Source organism: Hyla sarda, chromosome 4, assembly GCF_029499605.1.
Source record: "Hyla sarda isolate aHylSar1 chromosome 4, aHylSar1.hap1, whole genome shotgun sequence".
Classification (NCBI taxonomy): domain Eukaryota; kingdom Metazoa; phylum Chordata; class Amphibia; order Anura; family Hylidae; genus Hyla; species Hyla sarda.
The window spans coordinates 53,810,220-53,837,252 of record NC_079192.1 but is presented as its reverse complement, the minus strand read 5'-3'; the positions used below and the strand labels follow the sequence as shown (position 1 = coordinate 53,837,252).

The 27,033-nt window shown below is 47.1% G+C and overlaps 2 protein-coding genes across 14 annotated transcripts in view; one reads left to right on the top strand and one right to left on the bottom strand.

Annotated features, from left to right (window-relative positions):
* Positions 1–7,223, bottom strand: part of LOC130367935 (zinc finger protein 251-like) — a 49,279-nt gene extending 42,056 nt beyond the window's left edge. The window contains exons 1-2 of one of the 8 annotated variants that reach the window (XM_056570967.1): positions 7,131–7,223; positions 476–638 (exon numbers count right to left, since the gene is read on the bottom strand). In XM_056570967.1, the coding sequence (XP_056426942.1) occupies positions 476–541 (66 nt within the window). In that variant the 5' untranslated portion in view covers positions 542–638; positions 7,131–7,223. The other 7 variants (XM_056570968.1, XM_056570964.1, XM_056570962.1 and 4 more) reach the window with 7 other exon arrangements.
* LOC130367933 (oocyte zinc finger protein XlCOF6-like) overlaps positions 1–27,033 on the top strand; it is a 107,553-nt gene that overhangs the window by 52,682 nt on the left and 27,838 nt on the right. For 2 of the 6 annotated variants that reach the window (XM_056570955.1, XM_056570958.1), the window contains exons 1-4: positions 892–1,021; positions 9,322–9,425; positions 13,645–13,732; positions 14,512–16,026. In XM_056570955.1, the coding sequence (XP_056426930.1) occupies positions 931–1,021; positions 9,322–9,425; positions 13,645–13,732; positions 14,512–16,026 (1,798 nt within the window). In that variant the 5' untranslated portion in view covers positions 892–930. Of the gene's footprint in view, positions 1–891; positions 1,022–9,321; positions 9,426–13,644; positions 13,739–14,511; positions 16,027–17,421; positions 17,640–17,677; positions 17,942–27,033 lie in introns of those variants that run through there. The other 4 variants (XM_056570960.1, XM_056570959.1, XM_056570957.1 and 1 more) reach the window with 4 other exon arrangements.

Below are 27,033 nucleotides of genomic sequence, written 5' to 3'. Positions count from 1 at the left end.
TATTATATAGTATAGGTCAGTGTTTCCCAACCAGGGGTGCCTCCAGCTGTTGCAAAACTACAACTCCCATCATGTTGGACTATATAGTAGTATATAGTATAGATCAGTGTTTTCCAACCAGGGGTGCCTCCAGCTGTTGCAAAACTTCAACTCCCAGCATGTTGGACTATATAGTAGTATCTTGAATAGGTCAATGCTTCCCAACCAGGGGTGCCTCCAGCTGTTGCAAAACTACAACTCCCAGCATGTTGGACTATATAGTAGTATCTTGAATAGGTCAATGTTTCCCAACCAGGGGTGCCTCCAGCTGTTGCAAAACTACAACTCCCAGCATGCCCGGACAGCCGATGGCTGTCCGGGCATGCTGGGAGTTGTAGTTTTGCAACAGCTGGAGGTCCAGTTAGGGGACCACTGCTATATCAGCATCCACACATCATTCATACAGCACACTCCACATCAGCCCATCACACATTACCTGATCCCCTTGTTTCTCAGTAGCACTGATGAGAATGCTGGGGCTTGTAGTCCTGCTCCACTGCATAGCGGATTGCTTGTCTAATCCCACAAGACCAATAGAAATCAACCAGAGCCCACGTCACCATGACACTGATCTGTCACTGCTATCATCAGTCAGATCCCTGCAAGTTAAACAAAAATCCAAATAACAAGGTCAGGATTCTCCAAACAGGACTACAACCCCCATGACAACAGAGTATTCACGGGACAACTGGGAAGTGTAGTTCATATGCCCATCTTCCAATGTTTTACCCTTATTAAAAAAAAACTACAGTTCCCATAGAGCGTTGTTAAGCGGAAGTGACGTAGGAGAGCAGGGCTGCTGGGATTTGAAGTCCTAAGGATGTAATTAGCCAATCAGAAGGGAGAGCCGCTGTTAGCGGAACTACAACTCCCGAGTGTGCGGCTTTTCTGATGACGTCACGCGGCAAGGCGGCCAATCAGAAGCCTGACTTCCGGCCACAGCCCTTTTCTCCTTCCCACACAAAGGCTGCGGGCTGTACAGGTAAGGCACAGGAGCAGCGGGGACGGACGGGGATGTGTGAGAGTGTCAGTGTAGTCATGTGACATGGACTATGGTTACCAGGATATGTGCATGCCCGAGGGGTGTAATGAAGACCCTCCCCCAAATGTAGAAGCAGCACCAGTCCTCTAAAGCGCCCTCTACTGTGCAGTGTAAACTCAATGCTGAAGCAACTGTCTAGAGCGCCCTCTACTGTACACCCAATGCAGCAACACCAACTCTCTAGAGCGCCCTTTACTGCAGTGTATACCCAATACAGCAGCAACACCACCAACTTTCTAGAGCGCCCTCTACTGTACAGTGTACACTCAATACAGCAGCAACACCAACTGTCTAGAGCGCCCTCTACTGTACACCCAATGCAGCAACACCAACTCTCTAGAGCGCCCTTTACTGCAGTGTATACCCAATACAGCAGCAACACCACCAACTTTCTAGAGCGCCCTCTACTGTACAGTGTACACTCAATACAGCAGCAACACCAACTGTCTAGAGCGCCCTCTACTGTACACCCAATACTACATCAACACCAACTGTCTAGAGCGCCCTCTGCTGTACACCCAATGCAGCAATACCAACTCTCTAGAGCACCCTTTACTGCAGTGTACACTCAATACAGCAGCAACACCACCAACTTTCTAGAGCGCCCTCTACTGTACAGTGTACACTCAATACAGCAGCAACACCAACTCTCTAGAGCGCCCTCTACTGTACACCCAATACTACATCAACACCAACTGTCTAAAGTGCCCTCTACTGTACAGTGTACACTCAGTACAGCAGCAACTACACCAACTTTCTAGAGCACCCTCTACTGCACACCCAATACAACAGCAACACCAACTGTCTAGAGCGCCCTCTACTGTACACCCAATACAGCAGCAACACCAACTGTCTAGAGCGCCCTCTACTGTACAGTGTAGACTCAATACAGCAGCAACACCAACTGTCTAGAGCACCCTCTACTGTACACCCAATGCAGCAACACCAACTCTCTAGAGCACCCTCTACTGTACACCCAATGCAGCAACACCAACTCTCTAGAGCACCCTCTACTGTACACCCAATGCAGCAACACCAACTCTCTAGAGCGCCCCTTTACTGCAGTGTACTCCCAATACAGCAGCAACACCACCAACTGTCTAGAGCGCCCTCTACTGTACAGTGTACACTCAATACATCAGCAGCAGCAACACCAAGGGGGAGATTTATCAAAACCTGTGCAGAGGAAAATTTGTCCAGTTGCCCCATAGCAACCAATCAGATCGCTTCTTTCATTTTGCAGAGTCCTGGTTAAAAATGAAAGAAGTGATCTGATTGGTTGCTATGGGCAACTTTTTCTCTCCACAGGTTTTCATAAATCTTTCCCCAAGTCTCTAAAGCGCCCTCTACTGCACAATGTGCACAAAATACAACAGCAGCACCAATTGTCTAGAGTGCCCTCTTCTGCATTGTACACCAAATGCAGCAGCACCAAGAGTCAATACCGCAACACCAACTGTACAGTGTACACCCAATACAGCAGCAGCAACACCAACTCTCTAGAGCGCCCTCTACTGTACACCCAATACAGCAGCAGCAACACCAACTCTCTAGAGCACCCTCTACTGTACACCCAATACAGCAGCAGCAATACCAACTCTCTAGAGCGCCCTCTACTGTGCACCCAATGCAGCAACAACACCAACTCTCTAGAGCGCCCTCTACTGTACACCCAATACAGCAGCAGCAACACCATCTCTCTAGAGCGCCCTCTACTGTGCACCCAATGCAGCAGCAACACCAACTCTCTAGAGCACCCTCTACTGTACACCCAATACAGCAGCAGCAACACCAACTCTCTAGAGTGCCCTCTACTGTGCACCCAATGCAGCAGCAGCAACACCAACTCTCTAGAGTGCCCTCTACTGTACACCCAATACAGCAGCAGCAACACCAACTCTCTAGAGTGCCCTCTACTGTACACCCAATGCAGCAGCAGCAACACCAACTCTCTAGAGCGCCCTCTACTGTGCACCCAATGCAGCAGCAGCAACACCAACTCTCTAGAGCGCCCTCTACTGTGCACCCAATGCAGCAGCAGCAACACCAACTCTCTAGAGCGCCCTCTACTGTACACCCAATACAGCAGCAGCAACACCAACTCTCTAGAGTGCCCTCTACTGTACACCCAATGCAGCAGCAACACCAACTCTCTAGAGCACCCTCTACTGTACACCCAATACAGCAGCAGCAACACCAACTCTCTAGAGCGCCCTCTACTGTACACCCAATGCAGCAGCAACACCAACTCTCTAGAGCACCCTCTACTGTACACCCAATACAGCAGCAGCAACACCAACTCTCTAGAGCGCCCTCTACTGTGCACCCAATGCAGCAGCAACACCAACTCTCTAGAGCGCCCTCTACTGTACACCCAATGCAGCAGCAACACCAACTCTCTAGAGCGCCCTCTACTGTACACCCAATACAGCAGCAACAACACCAACTCTCTAGAGCGCCCTCTACTGTACACCCAATGCAGCAGCAACACCAACTCTCTAGAGCGCCTTCTACTGTACACCCAATGCAGCAGCAACACCAACTCTCTAGAGCGCCCTCTACTGTACACCCAATGCAGCAGCAACACCAACTGTCAATACCGCCCTCTACTGTACACCCAATGCAGCAGCAGCAACACCAACTCTCTAGAGTGCCCTCTACTGTGCACCCAATGCAGCAGCAACACCAACTGTCTAGAGCGCCCTCTACTGTACACCCAATGCAGCAGCAACACCAACTCTCTAGAGCACCCTCTACTGTACACCCAATACAGCAGCAACAACACCAACTCTCTAGAGCGCCCTCTACTGTACACCCAATGCAGCAGCAACACCAACTCTCTAGAGCGCCCTCTACTGTACACCCAATACAGCAGCAACAACACCAACTCTCTAGAGCGCCCTCTACTGTACACCCAATGCAGCAGCAACACCAACTCTCTAGAGCACCCTCTACTGTACACCCAATACAGCAGCAACAACACCAACTCTCTAGAGCGCCCTCTACTGTACACCCAATGCAGCAGCAACACCAACTCTCTAGAGCGCCCTCTACTGTACACCCAATACAGCAGCAACACCAACTCTCTAGAGCGCCCTCTACTGTACACCCAATGCAGCAGCAACACCAACTCTCTAGAGCACCCTCTACTGTACACCCAATGCAGCAGCAACACCAACTCTCTAGAGCGCCCTCTACTGTACACCCAATACAGCAGCAACACCAACTCTCTAGAGCGCCCTCTACTGTACACCCAATACAGCAGCAGCAACACCAACTCTCTAGAGCGCCCTCTACTGTACACCCAATGCAGCAGCAACACCAACTGTCAATACCGCCCTCTACTGTACACCCAATGCAGCAGCAGCAACACCAACTCTCTAGAGCGCCCTCTACTGTGCACCCAATGCAGCAGCAACACCAACACCAACGCTTTAGAGCTCTCTCTACTGCCCAGTGTACATCCAATGCAGCTACACCAACTGTCTAACGTGCCCTCTACTGCACAGTGTACATCCAATACAGCAGCAACTACACCAAGTCTCTAGAGCGCCCTCTACTGCACAGTGTACATCCAATACAGCAGCAACTCTCTAGAACACCCTCTACTACACTGTGCACACTCATTACAGAAGCAGCAACACCAACTTTTTGAAGTGCCCTCTACAGCACAGTGCACACCAGGTGCAGACCCTCAATATAGCAGTAACACCAACGCTCTAGAGCGCCCTCTACTACACTGTGCACACTCATTACAGGAGAAGCAACACCAACTTTTTGAAGTGCCCTCTACAGCACAGTGCACACCCTCAATACAGCAGTAACACCAACTCTCTAAAGCTCCTTCTGCTGCACAGTCTTCACCCACTGCAGACCCCTAAATGCAACAACGCTGACTCTTTAGAGCGCCATCTAATGTACAGTGTGCACCCAATGCAGCAGCAACACCAACTCTCTAGAGCAGTGGTCTTCAACCTACGGACCTCCTGATGTTGCAAAACTACAACTCCCAGCATGCCCGGACAGCCAACGGCTGTCCGGGCATGCTGGGAGTTGTAGTTTTGCAACATCTGGAGGTCGGCAGGTTTAAGACCACTGCTCTAGAGGGCCCTCTGCTGTAGTGTACGTTAGTATGACGTCCACATTCTTTTGCTAAATTCCCTATTGTAGTAGGGGTGTGAATCTCCAAGAATTTGGCGATACGATTCGAATCGCTATACCAGTGTGGCGATTCGATATATCCCGATACATCGCCCACCTGGGAGCATTCACAGATCCCTTTAGACGCCGCTGTCAGCTTTGACAGCGGCGATCTAGTAGTCCAACGCGCACTTTTCTCATTTTATCCCGTCCGGGATGCAAAATAAAAGAAAACACACTTTCTCTTACCTGCCAACGAGCCCCCGGAGCTCCGGTACACTCCGGTACAGGTGTTCGGTCCCCGGGCTGTATTCTTCTTATTCCTGTTAGCCCGGTACGTCACACGGAGCTTCAGCCTATCACCGGCCGAGGCCGGACATCGCTGCGGCCAGTGATAGGCTGAAGCTCCGTGTGACGTGCCGGTATAACAGGAATAAGAAGAATACAGCCCGGAGACCCAACACCTGTACCGGAGCTCCGGGGGCTCGTTGGCAGGTAAGATAAAGTGCGTTTTCTCTTATTTTGCAGCCCGGACGGGATAAAAGGAAAAAAGTGCGCGCCGGAGTACTCCTTTAATAGCCAGTCGCGCCGCATGCTGGCTATTAGCGGCAGCCCCTGGCTACTGAGAACATCCGGGGGCTGCAGAGTATGGAGCGGGCACAACTCCGGAGCCCGCTCCATACACAATGCAGAGCACCGCATGCTGGATATTAGCGGCGGTGATGCATCAGCGGCCCCCGGCTACTGAAATCAGCCGGGGGTCGCAGAGTACGGACCGGGCACTAGTCGGAGCCCGCTCCATACATCCAGAGCGCCGCCGCGTCAGATCCGGCCTGCCCGGCTCCACAAATGTGGAACTTTTATCTCCTGATGCCCGGGACATGGTGTTTTCCGGGCGTCAGGAGATACAAATTCCACATCCCTAAAAGAATCGATTCAAAAATATTTGGAATCGATTCAGTATCGCCAAGTGAAAAAATCGCGATAATCGCACAAATCGTTTTTTTTTCTTACATCCCTATATTGTAGTACCCTAGGTGTAGAAGTGAAAGCGGGAAAAAATATTTACCGGATGTGTCACCGCCATCTTACTTTCCTTGGCGGCTCTTGCTAAAGTTGCATAACTCTTAACACGTTATCTGAATACAAGGGTTAAACATAAACAGTGCCCTTTACTAGAACATTCCCCAAAGGGGTTTATGGGATTAGAAACACCTCACCCAATCCTTTCACCCCAAAACAGCACCACACGTTTTCCTCAGGTTGCATCTGATATTGCATCTCCTCTTTATTCACTTCCATAGAACTCAGCTGTAATACCGCTCACAACCTGCGGACAGGTGATGGTGCTGTTTTTGGGAGAAAGCAGCCACATAAGAATAATTTTATAAAGCTCCAAATTACGCAGTGATGTAAACAGATCGGTACCTGCCCCAATGTATTATGAATCCTGGAGACCCCTACATCTACCCCGAGAAGTTATACAAACTACTAATAAAAGAAAACACACCATGGGGATACAAACAAACCATGAAACAGACAAAAATGTATATTACCACAAAACAATGGGGGAGATTTATCAGTACCTGTGCAGAGGAAAAGCTGACCACTTGCCCATAGCAACCAATCAGATTACTTCCTTATTTTTTTAGAAAAGGCCTCTGAAAAATAAAAGAAGCCATCTGATTGGTTGCTATGGGCAACTGGTCAACGTTTCCTCTGCACATGAGCATAGGGGGAGATTTATAAAAATCTGTGCAGAGGAAAAGTGAAACAGTTGCCCGTAGCAACCAGATTGCTTCTTTTATTTTTGATTTGATTGGTTGCTATGGGCAACTGGTCAACTTTTCCTCTGCACAGATTTTGATAAATCTCCCCCCAATGACCCAGAACAACCTTTATCTGTTACCTTAGAAAATCTCATAGATCTTTATTAAAGGGGGACTCCGCTGCTTAGCGTTTGGAACAAACCGTTCCGAACGCTGGAGCCGGCGCCAGGAGCTTGTGACGTCATAGCCCCGCCCCCTCATGACGTCACGCCCCGCCCCCTCAATGTAAGTCTATGGGAGGAGGCGTGACAGCTGTCACGCCCCCTCCCATAGACTTGCATTGAGGGGGCGGGGTGTGATGTCATGAGGGGGCAGGGCTATGACATCACAAGCTCCCGGCTCCAGCGTTCGGAACAGTTTGTTCCAAACGCTGAGCAGCGGAGTCCCCCTTTAAATATCAGTGAGAAGATCAAGAACTTGCCGTGCACGTGTAAGAATAGATATTTCAGAACTATTATGCTATGTTCACACGGCGGAATTTCCGCACAAATTCCGTTCAGCGAAGCTTTCTGAACGGAATTGCTGCAGAAATTCTGTGTTCTCAGAACACAGAATTCTGCCGAAATTCAAGCCCCACTGACTTCAATGGGATTCCGCAAAATAGAAGACCACCTGGATGGGACTGTGGAATCCCATTGAAATCAATGGGCAGTACATTTTGGTGGAATTCTTCTGTGGAATTCCACATGGAAATTCCGCTATGTGGCCTTAGGGCCTATTCTCACTATGGAATCTACTCCTGGATGTGCTCCATGATCATTGACAACAATACAGCCAAAAGAATGACCATGTTTATTCTTTCAGCAGAGTGGGACATCTGGATGTGCTGCTGCGGAAATTCAGCAGTGTGAACGGTGCAGCGGAATCCCATTGCAAACAATGGGAAGCTGCTGCACCTGAATTTCTGAGCGGAATTCTGTTCCCCTATTAGGGTCTATTCACCTGGCAGAATTCCGCAGCAAATGAAAGCCCAATACGCTTCTAGCGGAAGCGGAAATTCAGAAATGGGAATGTTTAATCCCATAGAAGTGTATTGGACTTTTATTTGAGGCGGATTTCCACTTGCGGAGAATCTGCCGTGTGCCTAGACCCTGAAGGTTTATTCATGCTGAAGTATATACTTCCTGAAATGATCCAGGTTTGACGCTTAAAGGGGTATTCCAGTGAAAAACTATTTTTTTTATATCAACTGGCTCCAGAAAGTTAAACTGATTTGTAAATTACTTCAATTAGAAAACCTTAATCCTACCAGTACTTATCAGCTGCTGACGTTGGGTTGTTCTTTTCTGTCTGACAACAGTGCTCTCTGCTGACACTTCTGTCTGCCTAAGAACCTGTCCAGAGTAGGAGCAAATCCCCATAGCAAACATCTCCTGTTCTTGACAGTTCCTGAGACAGACAGAGGTGTCAGCAGAGAGCACTGTGGTCAGACTGAAAAGAACAACTCAACTTCAGCAGCTGATAATTACTGGTAGGATTAAGATTTTTTAATAGAAGTAATTTACAAATCTGCTTAAAGGGGTACTCCGGCCCTGAGACATCTTATCCCCTATCCAAAGGATGGGGGATAAGATGTCTCACCGCAGGGGACCCGTCGCTGGGGACCCCCGCAATCTTGTATTCGCCACCCACCTGTTTGAGCTGCACGCTGCGATGCCACCTCACAAACAGCTGAATGGCGACCACGGGGCCGGAGTATCGTGACGTCACAACTCCTTCCCCATGTGACGTCACCCCCCGCTATGCAAGTCTATGGGAGGGGGCGTGACGACGGGACCCCCGTGGTGAGACATCTTATCCCCTATCCTTTGGATAGGGGGATAAGATATCTCAGGGCTGGAGTACCCCTTAAACTTTCTGGAGACAGTTGATATGAAATAAATAGTTTTTCACCGGGATACCCCTTTAAGTCCATAACAATTTGATGTGGATATAAGCGGTGTCGTATTGACAGACGGGAATGCTGTGGTGGAGATTGAACCTGCAGCAATCCAGTTCCCCTTCGGAAGTTTCATTGCCGAACTTCAGGCGCATGAACATGGTCATTTTTTCGGCGGAATGCCCTTGGAAATGCATTGCTGTCTATGGAGACGGTGCATTTCCGAATGGCCCTAGTGTCGGCTTGTATTGCCAGCGCCTGCTCCAGATGTAAATTTCCACTCTGGGCAGAGATTTCGTACTGTGAATGAGCCCCTATAGGTTGGAGGGACTATTGAGTTATCTTGGCTGAGTACATAAAGATATCATAAGTCATTCATTCTCTGCCTGTAGCTCCAGTCACCTCTCTTGTGAAATTATTCAAGATGTCTGAAGGTGATCCCAGCCCCGCCGAGGAGCCGATGTCTGACAATAAGAACGCACAGAAAAATAGGAAGGTGAGACTTTTTGTGCATTGGAGCAACATATACGTCAGTGGTCTCCAAACTTGTCGTTTTGCAACATCTGGAGGTCCACAGTTTGGTGTAAATGGTGCTGCAGAATCCCAATATGAACAATGGAAGGCTGCTGCACCATATTTTCCAAGTTGAATTCCGTTCGGAAAATAAGTAGTGTAAATAGGCCCTTACTCTTCTCTGCTGCAACAGTAATTTAAGATCCCTCTTAGTCTGCTCCGTATTGAAATGAATTGAGTTTCCAACCTGCAAGTTACATTCTTCATTGTGAACTTGTATGTATACCCTGAACATTTTGTAGGAGGTTATAATATGGACATTAAAGGAGTATTTTTCCAATCGTTGGGACCCCTGTAATCTCCTGCTCGGCACCTCATGCTCTCCCCATGAATGGAGCTGTGTCGTCCCCTGCACAAAGCGGTTGCCAACATACCTGAGATACAGCGTTCGTGTAACTCTGGCTCTCTCATAGAGATAGATGTTTACCACCGGCTTGACAGTCTCCTTGCACGGAGAGGAGATCACGGGAGTTCCAGCGATCGGACCTCTGTGATCAGACACTTATGCCCTTTCCTTTGCATAGGTGATAAGTTGTCCTGCACCACAGTACTGATGTAAGGGGTTTTACATTTTGGGCAATCTTTCAATTTTAGAATTTAAGTGTTCCTTTGCTGGGACCCCCACTTACCTGCTGTAATCAGTAGGGAAATTTAGCTGTAATTGTTCAGTTTCCCCACAGTGCCCCCACAGGGAAAATTAAGCATTACACGGTGTCTATTCTAATTATTACCGTATTTTCCGGCGTATAAGACGACCCCCAAATTTACAGGTAAAATATAGAGTTTGGGATATACTCACCGTATAAGACTACCCCTCTACCGCGATGTACGGTACCTTACCAGTGATTGGCTGGTTGTTGTATACCCTGCTTGGATTGGTCAGCTCTCCCTGCCTGCCCAGCCCTCCCAAAACTATGAGAGCAGTACATGCCTCTTTCACCCATCTGGCCCGCCCTTGTATCCCATTACCGTACCTCCTTCTCCTCCTCTCTGATCTCGCAAATGCAGACTAAGATAAAGCGTTTTTCTGTTTTTGCACTTTCGTTTTTTCCTCCTTACCTTTTAAAAATCATAACCCTTTCAATTTTGCACCTAAAAAACCATAGGAGGCAATTTTTTTTTTTTTTGCGCCACCAATTCTACTTTGTAATGACATCAGTCATTTTACTCAAAAATCTATGGTGAAACGGAAAAAAAAAATCATTATACGACAAAATTGAAGAAAAAATGGCATTTTGTAACTCTTGGGGGCTTCCGTTTCTACGCATTAAATTTTTCGGTAAAAATGACTCCTTATCATTATTCTGTAGGTCCATACGGTTAAAATGATACCCTACTTATATAGGTTTGATTTTGTTGTACTTCAGAAAAAAATCATGAATACATGCAGGAAAATTTATACGTTTAAAATGGTCATCTTCTGAGCCCTATAACTTTTTTTATTTTTCTGTGTTTAGGGCGCTGTGAGGGGTCATTTTTTTGCGCCGTGATCTGAAGTTTTTAGCGGTACCATTTTTGTTCTGATCAGACTTTTTGATCACTTTTTATTCACTTTTGTGGTATAAAAAGTTATAAAAAATGCACAATTTTGGACTTTTGAATTTTTTTGCGCGTACGCCATTGAACGTGCGGTTTAAAAAGCGGTATATTTTTATAATTCGGACATTTCCGTACGCGTTGATACCATATATGTTTATTTTTATTTACACTGTGTTTTTTTTATTCTATTTTATTTCGTTTTTAGCTGCTTCGCGATCAGTTCCACGCGCTATTAGAGGCGGGTCCCGGCTTCACTATGACGCCGGGCCCGCCATGATATGATGCGGGGTCACCATGTGACCCTGCGTTATATCGCAGGAGAGGGACCCAGGACGTACCCATACATTCTGGGTCCTTAAGAGGTTAAAATTGTCCTCTTCTGACCCCTATAACTTTTTTATATTTTTTGTGTACAGGGTTGTATGAGGGCTCATATTTTGCGCCGTGATCTGAAGTTTTTATCAGTACCATTATTGTATTGATCAGACTTTTTGATCTCTTTTTTATTCATTTTTTATGGTATAAAAAGTGACCCAAAATACGCTATTTTGGACGTTGGAATTTTTTGCGCATACGCCATTGACCATGCGGTTCAATTAACCCCTTAAGGACTCAGCCCATTTTGGCCTTAAGGACTCAGACAATTTAATTTTTACGTTTTCATTTTTTCCTCCTCGCCTTCTAAAAATCATAACTCTTTTATATTTTCATCCACAGACTAGTATGAGGGCTTGTTTTTTGCGTGACCAGTTGTCCTTTGTAATGACATCACTCATTATATCATAAAATGTATGGCGCAAACCAAAAAACACTATTTTTGTGGGGAAATTAAAACGAAAAACGCAATTTTGCTAATTTTGGAAGGTTTTGTTTTCACGCCGTACAATTTATGGTAAAAATGACATGTGTTCTTTATTCTGAGGGTCAATACGATTAAAATGATACCCATTATTATATACTTTTATATTATTGTTGCGCTTAAAAAAAATCACAAACTTTTTAACCAAATTAGTATGTTTATAATCCCTTTATTTTGATGACCTCTAACTTTTTTATTTTTCCGTATAAGTGGCGGTATGGGGGCTCATTTTTTGCGCCATGATCTGTACTTTTTTTTGATACCACATTTGCATATAAAAAACTTTTAATACACTTTTTATAATTTTTTTTTAAATAAAATGTATTAAAAAAGTAGGAATTTTGGACTTTTTTTTATTTTTTTTCGTTCACGCCGTTCACCGTACGGGATCATTAACATTTTATTTTAATAGTTCGTACATTTACGCACGCGGCGATACCAAATATGTGTATAAAAAATGTTTTTTACGCTTTTTGGGGGTAAAATAGGAAAAAACGGACGTTTTACTTTTTTATTGGGGGAGGGGATTTTTCACTTTTTTTTTACTTTTACTTTTACATTTTTTTTACATTTTTTTTTACACTTGAATAGTCCCCATAGGGGACTATTCATAGCAATACCATGATTGCTAATACTGATCTGTTCTATGTATAGGACATAGAACAGATCAGTATTATCGGTCATCTCCTGCTCTGGTCTGCTCGATCACAGACCAGAGCAGGAGACGCCGGGAGCCGCACGGAGGAAGGAGAGGGGACCTCCGTGCGGCGTTATGAATGATCGGATCCCCGCAGCAGCGCTGCGGGCGATCCGATCGTTCATTTAAATCGCGAACTCCCGCAGATGCCGGGATCTGTATTGATCCCGGCACCTGAGGGGTTAATGGCGGACGCCCGCGAGATCGCGGGCGTCGGCCATTGCCGGCGGGTCCCTGGCTGCGATCAGCAGCCGGGATCAGCCGCGCATGACACGGGCATCGCTCCGATGCCCGCGGTTATGCATAGGACGTAAATGTACGTCCTGGTGCGTTAAGTACCACCTCACCAGGACGTACATTTACGTCCTGCGTCCTTAAGGGGTTAACAATATATTTTTATAGTTTAAACATTTACGCACGCGGCGATACCACATATGTTAATGTGTGTGTTTTTAAACTTTTTATTTTTTTTACACTTTTAGTCCTCTTAGGGGACTTTTAGGAGGAATCATTAGATTCCTCATACAGATCAATGTGGTTCCATAGAACCACATTGATCTGTGTGCTCTGCTCTCGATTGATAAAGCCTGGTCCTGCCAGGCTTTATCATTGTCAGAGCTGCAGCCAGCACAGGACGAGAGGTAAGCCCTCCAGCTACCTCTGCAATGGATCGACCCCCCCCGCCCCCCCCTCCCCCCCCCCCGTTCCTCGATCGCGCTGTTTGGGGGGTGATCTACTCCACTGGACCACCAGGGACAGGATAAAGGCACCTAAAGGGTTAATAGCCCGCGCCATATCTGGACGTGCAAATCAGCGCTCGAGCCGACTGTGGAGCTCCGGCATTGCTAGGGGGACGGAGTCACTGCTAGAAGCATACGCTGCAGCACCCGCCCTACACCCGGCATATAAGACAGCCAACGGCTGTCCAGGCATGCTGGGAGTTGTAGTTTTGCAATAGCTGGAAGCACCCTGGTTGGTAAACACTGGTCTAGCTGGTCAGGACTCATGGGTGTTTGTAATGACACAATCCTCAATATTTATCCCTAGGTTCCTGCAGTTCACTATGAAGATAAATGTTCACTAAAGAATGAAGGACAAAACACTACAGTATCTGATGGTGAAGATTCCAGTAAAGGTAAATGTATGTGTCACAACATTTTGTGGATGGGTGAGCCTATGTTTATATAGCCATAGTGAAATTTCACCATTTTGGATTGACACATTGTATAGATTTATTAGTATTTAATAGGGATCGACTGATTATCGGTTTGGCCGATATTATCCTATATTCACGATTTTGGACGTTATCGGTATCGGCAATTACCTTGCTGATAATCCGACAATTCCCCTGCAATGCCCCCCGCCCAGCACCCACCACCGCACCCCCCCACTGCAACGCACCCCCCCACTGCAACGCCCCGGCCAGAGACAGTCCCCGCTGCCCCATTGCCCCCCCCATCCCCAGTTTTATAATTACCTGTTCCCGGGGTCCACGCTACTTCTGGCTCCTGCTGCGTCCTGCGTTACGCTGTGCGCAATGACGAGTGACGTCCTCAACGCGACGTCACCGTCAGTGCGCACAGTGACAGCTCAGGAGGCCACCGGAGCCAGAAGTAACGTGGACCCAGGGCCCCGGGAACAGGTAATCATAAAATGATTTTGATGAGGCAGCGGCGGCGGTCTCTGGCCGGGGAGGTGCGGTGGTTGGACTAAGGACCGGCAGGGGGAGAGAAGAGGGCGGCGTCAGGGGGTGTGCTGAAATAGCCAATAACTTATACCGGAATATCGGTATAAGTTATCGGCTATCGGCCTTAAAGTCCACAGAGTATCGGTATCAGCCCTAAAAAATCGATATCGGTCGATCCCTAGTATTTAACAGCTATATTGTTATGTCTTGTGTCTTATTCTGCGCAGGAATCGGAATGAGTGAAGTTGGAGAACCAGGCACAACATCAGATCAAGAAGCCGATAAGAGACCAGCAGGAAAATATGTTTACAACATTCAAGACCACTCTAGGGGGACCTACAACAACTGCTACAACATATTCAACTCCATAGATCCAAAAACTGGAAACGTGTTAGAAAAGACCACATATCTTTGCATAGATTGTGGAAAAAGCTTTACAGACAGCGCACTTTTTGTTAAGCACCAAAAGACCCACACAGGTCCAAAATCCCATGCTTGTACTGTGTGTGGGAAAAGTTTCTCCTATAACTCGCACCTTGTCATACACCAAAGGATTCATGCTGGCGAGAGGCCTTACGCTTGTTCATACTGCGCAAAATGCTTCACGGACCGTCCATCTCTTGTGAAACACGAGAGGATTCATACGGGTGAGAAGCCTTTCAAGTGCTCGGTTTGCGGAAAAAGTTTCACGGACCGATCAAATCTAGTAAAACATCATCGGATTCACACCCGTGAAAAGTCCTTTACTTGTGTTCACTGCGGAAAGAGTTTTACAGATCGGTCGAATCTTGTTAAACATCAAAGGATCCACACGGGGGAAAAAGCATACGAATGCTCCGAATGCGGAAAAAAGTTCACAGAGAACTCGACCTTGGTGGTCCATCGTAGAGGTCACACTGGAGAGAAGCCCTATGCTTGCAAAGAGTGCGGGAAGAGGTATTCTTGTAACTCTCATCTTATTGTGCACCAGAGAACTCATACTGGTGAACGACCATTCAGTTGCCGGGAATGTGGAAAAAGCTTCACCGACAGCTCGACCCTGGTGATACATCAACGTGTGCACACTGGAGAGAAACCATTTGTATGCATGACTTGTGGAAACCGCTATACAAAAAAGTCAGCTATGGTGAAGCACCAGAGGACTCATACTGGGGTGAAACCATTTGCTTGTTCACAGTGTGAAAAAAGTTTCATTGACAGTTCGTCTCTGGTGAAACACCAGAGGACTCATACAGGTGAAAAGCCTTTTGCTTGCATTCTCTGTGGTCGGCACTTTGCTGCCAGGTCGACACTGGTGAAGCATCAGATAACCCACACTGGAGAGAAACCATACATGTGCACAGTATGTGGGAAATGCTTCTCTTGTAAGTCTCACCTCATTGTCCACCAACGCTTCCACACCGGCGAGAAACCCTTTCCATGTACAGAATGCGGTAAAAGCTTTACAGATAGCTCGACCTTGGTCAAGCACCAGAGAATACATACGGGAGAAAGGCCCTTCGTATGTAAGTACTGCAGCAAAAGCTTTATAGACAATTCAACCTTAATCAAACACCAAAGAATTCACACCGGGGAACGGCCATATTCGTGCAAGGTCTGCGAAAAGAGCTTTGCCGATAGTTCGACCTTGGTTAAACACCAAAGAATTCACACTGGGGAAAAGCCTTACAGATGTAATGATTGTGGAAAAAGTTTTACAGATTGTTCTACACTAATAAAACATCAGAGAATCCACCGGAGAGGTGAGCAACCGGCAGCCACTACAGCAGCCAAAACTGACCTCGGACAGTCGGAGACAGCCAATGTGAATGAACTGAAGACCTAAATGAATTGTACGTCAAAGAAGTAGATAATTATTTATAGAGAATCTGACAGCACGTTCACCCGCAATAAACCCATAACCGTATACAGTGGTCCCTCAACATACGATGGTAATCTATTCCAAATGAACCATCGTTTGTTGAAACCATCGTATGTTGAGGGATGCGTGCAATGTAAAGTATAGGACAGCGGCTGTCTGGGCATGCTGGGAGTTGTAGTTTTGAAACATCTGGAGGTCTGCAGGTTGAAGACCACTGGTATTAGAGGTTATAATCACGTGTCCCCGCCTCTCCGGACCATCACCGCTGCCCTGGATGTTGCCTTCCATCGCTGTGGCCGCGTCCCCGGGGTGTCTCCAACGCTCCGGCAAGGCCTCTGCTTCCCCGGCATCCTCACTCTCACGTCGCCGCCATCACGTCGCTACGCATGCCGCTCCTATTGGATGACGGGACGGCGTGCGCAGCGACGTGATGACGACGATGGAGAGCGCCGACGATGCAGGGGATCCCGAAGAGGACGCGCCGGAGCCCCGAGGACAGGTAGGAGACAATCACCGGAGCACACGGGGCACTGTAAACGGCTATCCGGCGGGAGCTGATGCAGTCTGCACTGCTGAATAGCCGTTTATGCGATGGCCCCGACATACAAAAGCATTGTATGTTGATGCTGCCTTCAACATGCAATGGCCTCTGAGAGGCCATCGTATGTTGAAATGATCGTAGGTCGGGGGGTCACTGTACTGAGTTATAGTGCAAGTGAACAGCTGTAAAATGAGGGGTTACTTACTGAAATACGTTGGTTAGGTGCAGAGTTATGCTTGTAAATAACTTTATTGTTAATGCGCCCCAGCGCGCATTGGAGGTGTGGAGCCAGCTGGCCGAGCTTCCCTGCCTCATCTATATTCCCCCTATTGGTAATGAGGCAGGGGAGCTCTGCCAGCCGGCTCCCCACCTCCAATGCGTGCTGGAATAAAATTATTTACGAGCATAATTCTGCACATAACCAGCGGATTTCAGTGAGTAACCCCTTATTTACAGCTTTTCACCTGCACTATAACCCAGTATACTGGGTTTAGTACGGGTGAACTGGCTGTCAGACTCTCTTTATGCCTTATTCCATAAACCGAGATTAAGGGCGATTCCACATCGATTGACCTATGACCCATTGACATTTGTCATCAGTTCGACCTCAGATATATAAAATTATGTCTCCTGGCTCTCTGGTCATGTTGTTTATAAATAGGCATGCTCTAAAGATATCAATATCCAGACTGCCAATAAAAAAGCCCATACCTAGAATGCACATGCATATTACAGATATCATTGACTTCTCTCCAACTTGTAGTTGAAATTACCCATGGCGTGTGGAAGTGGTCGAGGCTTCAGTACAGCTTGATGGACCTTCAGACCAAAAGGCCTCTATTTTTTCAATATTTGAATGTATTTTATCGTGCCCCCATCTATTCAGCGTGTTTGGTGATGTCAGTGTTGCAGTAACCAGGTATTTACCTTTGTGAATTAAAGTATTGATTGAACTATAAAGTATACATTTTATATATCCTGTATCATGTAGCTTTTCAAACCACAAGATAAAGTCCTCTACAGGTGTGGCTACCATGGAATGTAGACCAGCGTCAACAAGAAAAATCCTCATTTTATTGTTACTAAATTATGAGAGGTGGAGACATTATATTCAGCCACATCCCTTTCCTGAAGGACATTTTTGTTGCTTCCAAATTTCAAAGCTGGAATAAAAAGTATTGTATGAAGACACTTCCACATCTAAAACTGAAATAAAGCCAATTTGAGAGAGAGTGGGGGTTTACAAATATGCAGTCTGTCATAAGTCTGGACTTGTTTTAGCTCTTAGGGCCAGTTCACACTACAGAAATTCAGTAAGGCATTGGCATCACTCACAGTGCACCATCCCAGTGATGGCAAACCTATGGCACGTGTGGCACGCCGAGCCCCCTCTGTGGGCACGCAACCACAGTGGTGTACTGCCCCAGGTGCCACTCACAAAGGGGTGCATTACAGAGTCACCCCCCCCCCCCCCATCCAGGGCCGGACTGGCCATCGGCACACCAAACAGTAACGCGGGCCGGCTCACCTGTAATTGCTCCGCCCCCAAATAAGAGCCAGCACCGCTACGGGTGTCCACCAGCCTCCGCATAATGACGCTCGCTCACGTCACGCTCCCAGAATTCAAGGGCTGACGTCACTACGTCCTGACACCGGCCCTAGGTATTTTGAGAGTGTCATTACGTGGCGGCCTGCCGATGCGCGTAGCTGTGCTGGCTCTTATCTGGGGGAAGGTGCTGCCCTGAATCCCCGGCAACTACAAAGGTACCAGCCGGGGGTGGGGGGTTGTCTAATCTGGGGGTACTACCTACCTACTGGGGGGTCTAATCTGGGGGTACTACCTGCTTATTGAGGGGGTTCATATGGGGCTCCTACTTACCTACTGGGGGGGTTAATCTTGGGGCACTACCTGCCTACTGGGGGGGGGTTAATCTGGGGGTACTACCTGCCTACTGGGGGGTCTAATCTTGGGGTACTACCTGCCTACTGGGGGGGGGTCTAATCTTGGGGCACTACCTGCCTACCGGGGGGGGGGGGGGGGTCTAATCTAGGAGTATTACCTGCCTACTGATGGAGGTTAATCTGTGGGTACTACCTGCCTGCTGGGGGGTTAATCTTGGGGTACTACCTGCCTACTGGGGGGGTTAATCTTAGGGTACTACCTGCCTACTGGGGGGTCTAATCTTGGGGTACTACCTGCTTACCGGGGGGGTCTAATCTGGGGGTATTACCTGCCTACTGATGGAGGTTAATCTGCGGGTACTACCTGCCTACTGGGGGGGTTAATCTGGGGCACGTCGGAATTTCCGTGCAGAATTCCACATTGTCCCATTGTATTCAATGGTTTTCTGCTGCACTGTGCATGAATTTCCATGCCAGATGTTCCTGGTGTGGAAATTTCGATTCTGCTGTCTGCAGAAAGAATGAACCTGTCTATTCTTTCTGCTGACTCCGCACGGAATGCATTGCTGTCTATGAGAGGGTGCATTCCTGTGCCGCACCTGTAGTCTGCGGAATGTCCGCACGGATATTTTCTGTACAGTCATTCCTGTGTGAATATTGCCTTAGTGTTTTGGAGATGTTTCTGCTTTCCAGGGGGAAAGCTTATAGGGGTACTCCGCCCCTAGACATCTTATCCCCTATCCAAAGGATGGGGATAAGATGTCTGATTGTGGGGGTCCCGCTGGTGCAGCACCGGAGGCTCGCAACGTCACGGTCACGCCCCTCTCGTGACTTCATGGCAACACCCCCTCAAGTCTATGGGAGGGGTTTTAACAGCCGTCATGCCCCCTCCCGTAGACTTGCATTGAGGGGGCGTGGCCGTGACATCACGAGCCTCCTCCCCGCATCTCCAGTCATCCGGCATGGAGCAAAGTTTGCTCTGTGCACCGGATGTCTGGGGTGCCGCAGCCTTGATCGGGGGTCCCAGCGGTGGGACCCCCGCAATTAGACATCTTATCCCCTATCCTTTGGATAAGGGATAAGATGTCTAGGGGTGGAGTACCCCTTTAAGTTGGTTGTTGTGTATCCTTTTTTATTACTTTGTGACTTACTACACAATTCATTGATCCTGATAGCGCTTGATGAGCGACATGACTTCCGCCAAGAAAATCTGGATTTGAATGGTGCTTGTGAATGCCTCCTGCTCACCAAGTCTGGTGATTTGCATATACTGAAAAAGGATAATGGACGAACGGATTGGGCGGTTGTATTATTATCATCAGTACCACCTGCACTACAAGGCTGTACCAACAAGTTAGTAGGGGTGATACTAATGGCAAATTCCCTTTAATTTATGGGAATTAAAGATGGAAAGTTATGTGTATGCATTCCATGTATTTATCAGGATTCAAAATGCCCATCATACCATTGATGTGTATTAGTGTTTCTGTCTTCCCTTTATCCCTCCATATATCAACTATAAGGCTAGGTTTCCACTTGTTTTTTTCTGGCAGTTTTTGAGCCAAATTCAGAAGTGGATCCATAAGGGAGGAGAAGTATAAGTCCTTCCATTATATGTCCTATTCCTTTCGAATACATTTCTGGCTTTGGCTCAAAAACTGCAGTGGCAGTATTCCAAAAACTGCCAGAAAAAAAACCAAGTGGAAACCTAGCCTAAAAGTAATTTTCCATGTATACAATATATTTTCTACACTCACTCTTGTATCTCGTTTATTGCACCCAACATTTGAACCTACACCCAGTAAGAGGGTAAAAAAAAAATATATATATATCTATATATAAAAAAAAATCTTTATCCTTTTGGTACTTTTTAGCAGCTGTATGCTACAGAGGAAATTCTTTACTTTTTGAATTTCTTTTTTGTGTTGTCCACAGTGGTCTCTGCTGACACCTCTGTCCATTTCAGGAACTGTCCAGAACAGCATAGGTTTGCTATGGGGATTTTCTCCTGCTCTGTACAGTTCTTGATACAGGCATCAGGTGTCAGCAGAGAGCACTGTGAACAACACAAAAAAGAAATTCAAAAAATATTTTCCTCTGTAGCAAACAGCTGCTGAAAAGTACTGAAAGGATTAAGATTTTTTTTTTAATAGAAGTCATTTACAAATCTGTTTAACTTTCCTTTCTGGCACCAGTTCATTTAAAAATAAGTTTTCCACGGAGTACCTCTTTAAGTTTCATGGACTGGATTTCCTGGACTGGAGGACAGGTTGGATGTGGGAGTGCTCCAGTCCACACCCCTAGTCCACTATGGGGTTCCCTATTTTAAGGTGAGGTTGGGTGGCTGCTGAATACTGGAGAGACAGAGGAGAAGCAGCCAGAGCAGCCGCTCAAACCTACCAGGTCTGAATCTTCCTCTACGGACATTTGTGTGAGTTTGCTTGGGGCCAGACATTAGGCCCACAGTATGATAGAGAGGTATCCTGATGTTTAGTTATGACAGGCTTAGGTTTTTGTTGTTTTGTTTGCACTGTGCTTTGTGCCTAAAATTAATTTAACTAAACATCCTCTTGGACGTTTGAAACCTACTGCATGTGTGAATACTGTCATTGCCGACCCCACCATGTGAGCTGTTCCCTACAATTGGTGGAGGATGCGGGCATTCCTGCAGAGAAATAAACGCAAGTTTTCTGACCTACCGGGCCACACTCTCCTAATAAAACACCATATTAAAACTGAGCCTTACAGTAAAATAAACCTAAAGCCGTACAGGATTCCATGTAGGGAGGCAGTGTCCTCTGAGGTCAAGCGCATGCTGGAATTAGGTGTCATTGAGGAGTCTACTAGTGAATGGTCAAGTCCCATTGTGCTAATCCCAAAGCCCAATGGGACGTGGAGGTTCTGTAATGATTTCAGAAAATTAAATGAGATCTCAACATTCGATGCATACCCCATGCCCGGATAGATAAACTTATTGAGAGGCTTGGGAAAGCAAGGTACATCACAATGCTTGACCTTACAAAGGGTTATTGGCAGATACCGTTATCTAGAAGAGCATTTTCCACTCCAGAAGGCCTGTTTCAGCATGTTGTGATGCCATTTGGGTTACATCAAGACTGATGGATCTAATCTTGAGACCACATCGTGATTATGCCGCTGCTTACCTGGATCGTCCAGACTGGACGATGTGGTAATTTTTTCTCTACAGACGCCATCAGTGTTAGAAGCCATCAGTGATGCAGACTTAACCATAAACCCTGAGAAATGTGCAGTGGGTCTAGAGGAAGCAAAATACCTTGGTTATATTATTGGTAGAGGGCTGGTTAAACCCCAGATCAATAAGATTGAGGCGATACAGAACTGGCGCAGGCCATTAACAAAGAAACAGGTGAAGGCCTTCCTTGGCATAACCGGGTACTACCGTCTGTCTGTGCCCAACTTTGCCTCAATTGCTACACCATTGACACACTTAACAAAAGGTGGTAAGTCAGTAATGGTGAAGTCGACCCCAGAGGCAGAAAAGGCTTTTCAGAGCCGAAAGTCTGCCCTGTGTGAACAGCCAGTGCTTGTTTCCCCAGATTTCAGAAAACAGTTTCTGTTCCAGAGGGATTCGTCTGATACAGGTTTGGGAGCACTCCTGTCACAAGTGGTAAATGGGGAAGAACACCCAGTAATGTATCTGAGTAGGAAACTGACCCCCCGCAGACAAAAATTATGCCATGGTGGAAAGAGAGTGTCTTGCCATCACGTGGGCACTGGAGTCCCTGAAATATTATCTGCTGGGTAGAGAATTTGTGTTGGTGACACCATGCTCCTCTGGCCCGGATGAAACAAAATAAAGAGAGAAATGTAAGAATGACCAGATGGTTTCTCTCCTTTATAAAATTTCAGTTTTAAAGTGGAACATAGACCTGGAAAATTGCAAGGAAATGCGGATGCATTGTCCAGCGTGTACTGTATGTTTACTATAAATCCCCAGACATCTGGTCTGAAGAAATAGGGTTTCCCTATTTCAAGGTGTCCTCAGGTGAGGTTGGCTGGCTGCTGAATACTGGAGAGACAGAGGAGAAGCAGCCACAGCCAGAGCTGCAGCTCAAACCTACCAGGTCTGAACCTTCCTCTATGGACATTTTGTGAGTTTGCTTCGGGCCAGACATTAGGCCCACAGTAGGATAGGGAGGTATCCTGATGCTTAGGTAGAGCCAGGCAGGCTTAGGTTTTGTTATTTTGTTGCACTGATGTTATGTGCCTAAAATTCATTTAAATAAACATCCTCTTGGACATTTGAAACCTACTGCCTGTGGGAATACTGTCATTGCCGACCCCACCGTGTGAGCTGTTCCATACAATTATATATATATATATATATATATATATATATACACATACAGTGGTCCCTCAACATACGATGGTAATCCGTTCCAAATGGACCATCGTTTGTTGAAACCATCGTATGTTGAGGGATCCGTGCAATGTAAAGTATAGGACAGTGGTCTATAACCTGCGGACCTCCAGATGTTGCAAAACTACAACACCCAGCATGCCCGGACAGCCACTGGTATTGGAGGTTATACTCACGTGTCCCCGCCGTACCGTCACCGCTGCCCTGGATGTCGCCTTCCATCGCTGTTAAATCTAATTGTGCAAAACATCAGCTATAGCATAGCTTAGATATAGGACAGTAGACCATGGTGGTCAATTGGTAGCATGTATACCCTGTATGGCACTCACACTGCTATGCTTTTATAGGTATCACAGCATTATGGGGGCACAACTTTTACAACTGAAGATTATGAACTAAGGTCAGAAAATAGGAAATATAGACCCAAAGTAAAGACCCAAAAATATACGCTGCACCAACACCAATGGTTGTAAAATAGTTTAAAGGGGTTGTCCAGCGAAAATATCTGCTTGTCTATGATGTCAATAAGTATAATAAAGCAACTTTCTCGGTCGCTCTTCATTGGGGGACACCTATACTGATGGGTATATGCTCTTGCCACTAGGAGGTGCTGACACTAAGAGAAAAAGTTGGCTCCTCCCTGGCAGGATATACCCACCCACTGGAAGTGAGGTAATCAGTTTTAGCTAGTGTCAGTAGGAGGCAAGACACAGGTCTGGGAGCTCCCCAGACCTGGTCTTTTTTTTTTTTTTAGGGCTTTTTTTTCTAGTAAGGGCTGTTTAGTTCGGTTCTTATCCCCTTTTTTTTTTTCTCTTTTTCAGGTGGGGGTTCAGGAGCATGGCGCTACCTGTTCACCCATATGTGACAAAGGGGTACGGAACATAAGAGTATGAGCCGTCAACCCCTTATCGCCAACGGCCAGCGCTTGGAGGTTGTACCCTGGGCCCCTGCTCACCCTGCTATCTTAGCCTGGTATGATGCAGCGTGGCCTAATGCTGGCTGAAGCCATCAAGGGGTATGTGGCATCTGAGGTGAGTATGCCCCCCATTACCGCCCCCCTCGACGAGCGCGCGCTGCAAGGGTCCTTCCTTTTACCTTGGTGCTTCTCCCAGCACCGCTCCTCCCCCACTGCGGGGGTTTGGCGGCACTCTGTTGGTGGAGCTGCTCCGTTAGCTGCTCCTGTAGCAGCAGCCCGGCTGGGCGCTCCTCCAGCCGGCCTGCTTTTGTCCCCCGGCTCAGGGCCGTGCGGCAGCTTAGCAGGCGCTTCTATAGTGCGCTGTTTCATCTCGCCACCGTTAAAGGGACTGCCCGCATACAGTCATGGCCGTAAATGTTGGCATACCTGAAATTTTTCCAGAAAATGAAGTATTTCTCTCAGAAAAAGATTGCAGTAACACGTGTTTTGCTATACACATGTTTATTCCCTTTGTGTGTATTGGAACTAAACCAAAAAGGAGGAAAAAAAGAAAATTGGACATAATGTCACCAAACTCCAAAAGTGGGCTGGACAAAATGATTGGCACCCTTTCAAAATTGTGGAAAAATAAGATTGTTTCAAGCATGTGATGCTCCTTTAAACTCACCTGGGGTAAGTAACAGGTGTGTGCAATATAAAAAGCACACCTGAAAGCAGATAAAAATGAGAGAAGTTCACTTAGTCTTTCCATTGTTTGTCTGTGTGTGCCACACTAAGCATGGACAACAGAAAGCAGTCTGAGGCCTTGAGAACCAAAATTTGGGAAAAATATCAACAATCTCAAGGTTACAAGCCCATCTCCAGAGATCTAGATTTGCCTTTGTCCACAGTGCGCAACATTATCAGGAAGTTTGCAACCCATGGCACTGTAGCTAATCTCCCTGTGCGTGGACGGAAGAGAAAAATTTATGAAAGATGTCAACGCAGGATAGTCCGGATGGTGGATAATCAGCCCCAAACAAGTTCCAAAGATATTCAAGCTTCATTGTCAGCGCGAACTATCCGTCGACATTTAAATGAAATGAAAGCTATGGCAGGAGACCCAGGAGGACCCCACTGCTGACACATAGACATAAAAAGCAAGACTACATTTTGCCAAAATTAACTTGAGTAAGCCAAAATCCTTCTGGAAAAACGTCTTGTGGACAGCTGAGACCAATATAGAGCTTTTTGGTAAAGCACATAAATCTACTGTTTACCTAAAACGGAATGAGGCCTACAAAGAAAAGAACACAGTGCCTACAGTGATATATGGTGGAGGTTCAATTATGTTTTGGGGTTGTTTTGCTGCCTCTGGCACTGGGTGCTTTGAATGTGTACAAGGCATCATGAAATCTGAGGATTACCAATGGATTTTGGGTCGCACTGTACAGCCAAGTGTCAGAAAGCTGGGTTTGCGTCCAAGGTCTTGGGTCTTCTAGCAGGACAATGACCCAAAACATACGTCAAAAAGCACCCACTGCTCTCCCTAGCATTTTTCTGCCATGTTCTCTTGAATTGTTTGAATCTGGATTGGGCTCTCTGTGTTCCTTGGAGTGGTTTTCCTTCTTCCTTTCAGGATGGCCCATCTAGCTTCCTAGTCGACTTTTTTCTTGTCTGCGTGATGTTGGTTTAGAGTCTCTGCGAAGCACAGTCCCTCCATTTGGCGTCCGAGTCTATCATCATGGACCACAGGCCTTACGGACGAGTGGGTTCAGTCTCGGGACTCATTCCCTTTCGCTAGTGGTTGTTCTTCCCACCCTAAGGGACTGTTTTGGTACCTCCCATCAGTATAGGTGTCTCCCAATGAAGAGCGACCAAGAAAAGGAGATTTTTTTGTACTCACCATAAAATCTCTTTCTCGTAGCCTTCATTGGGGGACACCGCACCCACCCATTTCTTCATGTTTTATACGGATATTCCTTTCCGGTTATTGTTTTTTTTTTTTTTATCCTGGATTCTTTTCTAGGGTCCTTCGGACATATTTCTTTGTTGGCTTCTCCTACTGCTTTGTGACAAAACTGATTACCTCACTTCCAGTGGGCGGGTATTTCCTGCCAGGGAGGAGCCAACTTTTTTTTCCTAGTGTCAGCACCTCCTAGGGGCTAGAGCATATATCCAGCAGTATAGGTGTCCCCAAATAAAGGCTACGAGAAAGACCTTTTACGGTGAGTAGAAAAAAAATATCCCTTTTTAATACGATGGTATGAGCCATAGTGCAGAGATCCTTCATATCAGCTGTACTCTTTCCTCTGTATCGTTACGTCACAAGCCTGAAAGCTCTGTTAATCCCCCCTCCTGTCCTGTCAACATAGAATCAGACCAGCGATGTGAACGGGGAGCTAGTATTACTGCTTGATATATTTATGACTAATTAGATAAAGCAGCAGGAAGCTGTTGTAATAAACAGCGCTCCGGCTGGACATACCAGCCGTGAGCGCATCTCTCCCCGTATGTTGGCTCCCGGCGGGGCTGGGATTCGCATGGCGGGACGCGCCCGCATGCAAGTCCCAACCCGTCACTAACCTCCGTCCCCGGCCTCTGTCTCTCAGCTCCAAAGCTCGTGCCCCCGCCTCCTATCACGCACGACAGTGCGCCCATAATTAGTATTAACACCTGCACCATTATTATAAGTTTTAGCACCTCCCTAGTGCCCTTGCCGGATCTTTGTTTGCCTTGCGCCTTAGAGAAAGCAGTCCTAGTGTTTCCTTGCTGTGTACCAGACCTTTGTATTCCGTGACCCGACCGTGTTTCTAGACGCCAGCCTATTGACCTTCTGCTACCCTACTGACTACGCTCCTGTGCCGCCTGCCCTGACCTCTAGCCAGCCTGACTACGTCCTGCCTATTCCTTCGGTGCCACGCATCACCTCAGCCGCCTGTGTGGTCGATTCGTGCCAGGGGTAGCGACCTGGGTGTCGCCTGCCGCAGCAAGTCCGACGCGCTTTGCGAAAACCAGCGGCACCTTAGACTCCGCTCCCTGGCACGGCCCGCGTCATCTGCCACACAGGTCCAGCGGATCCACGACATCACCCGCTCCAGACTACCGTGGAACTATGGATCTACTACTCCCTGGGTACCTGCCATCT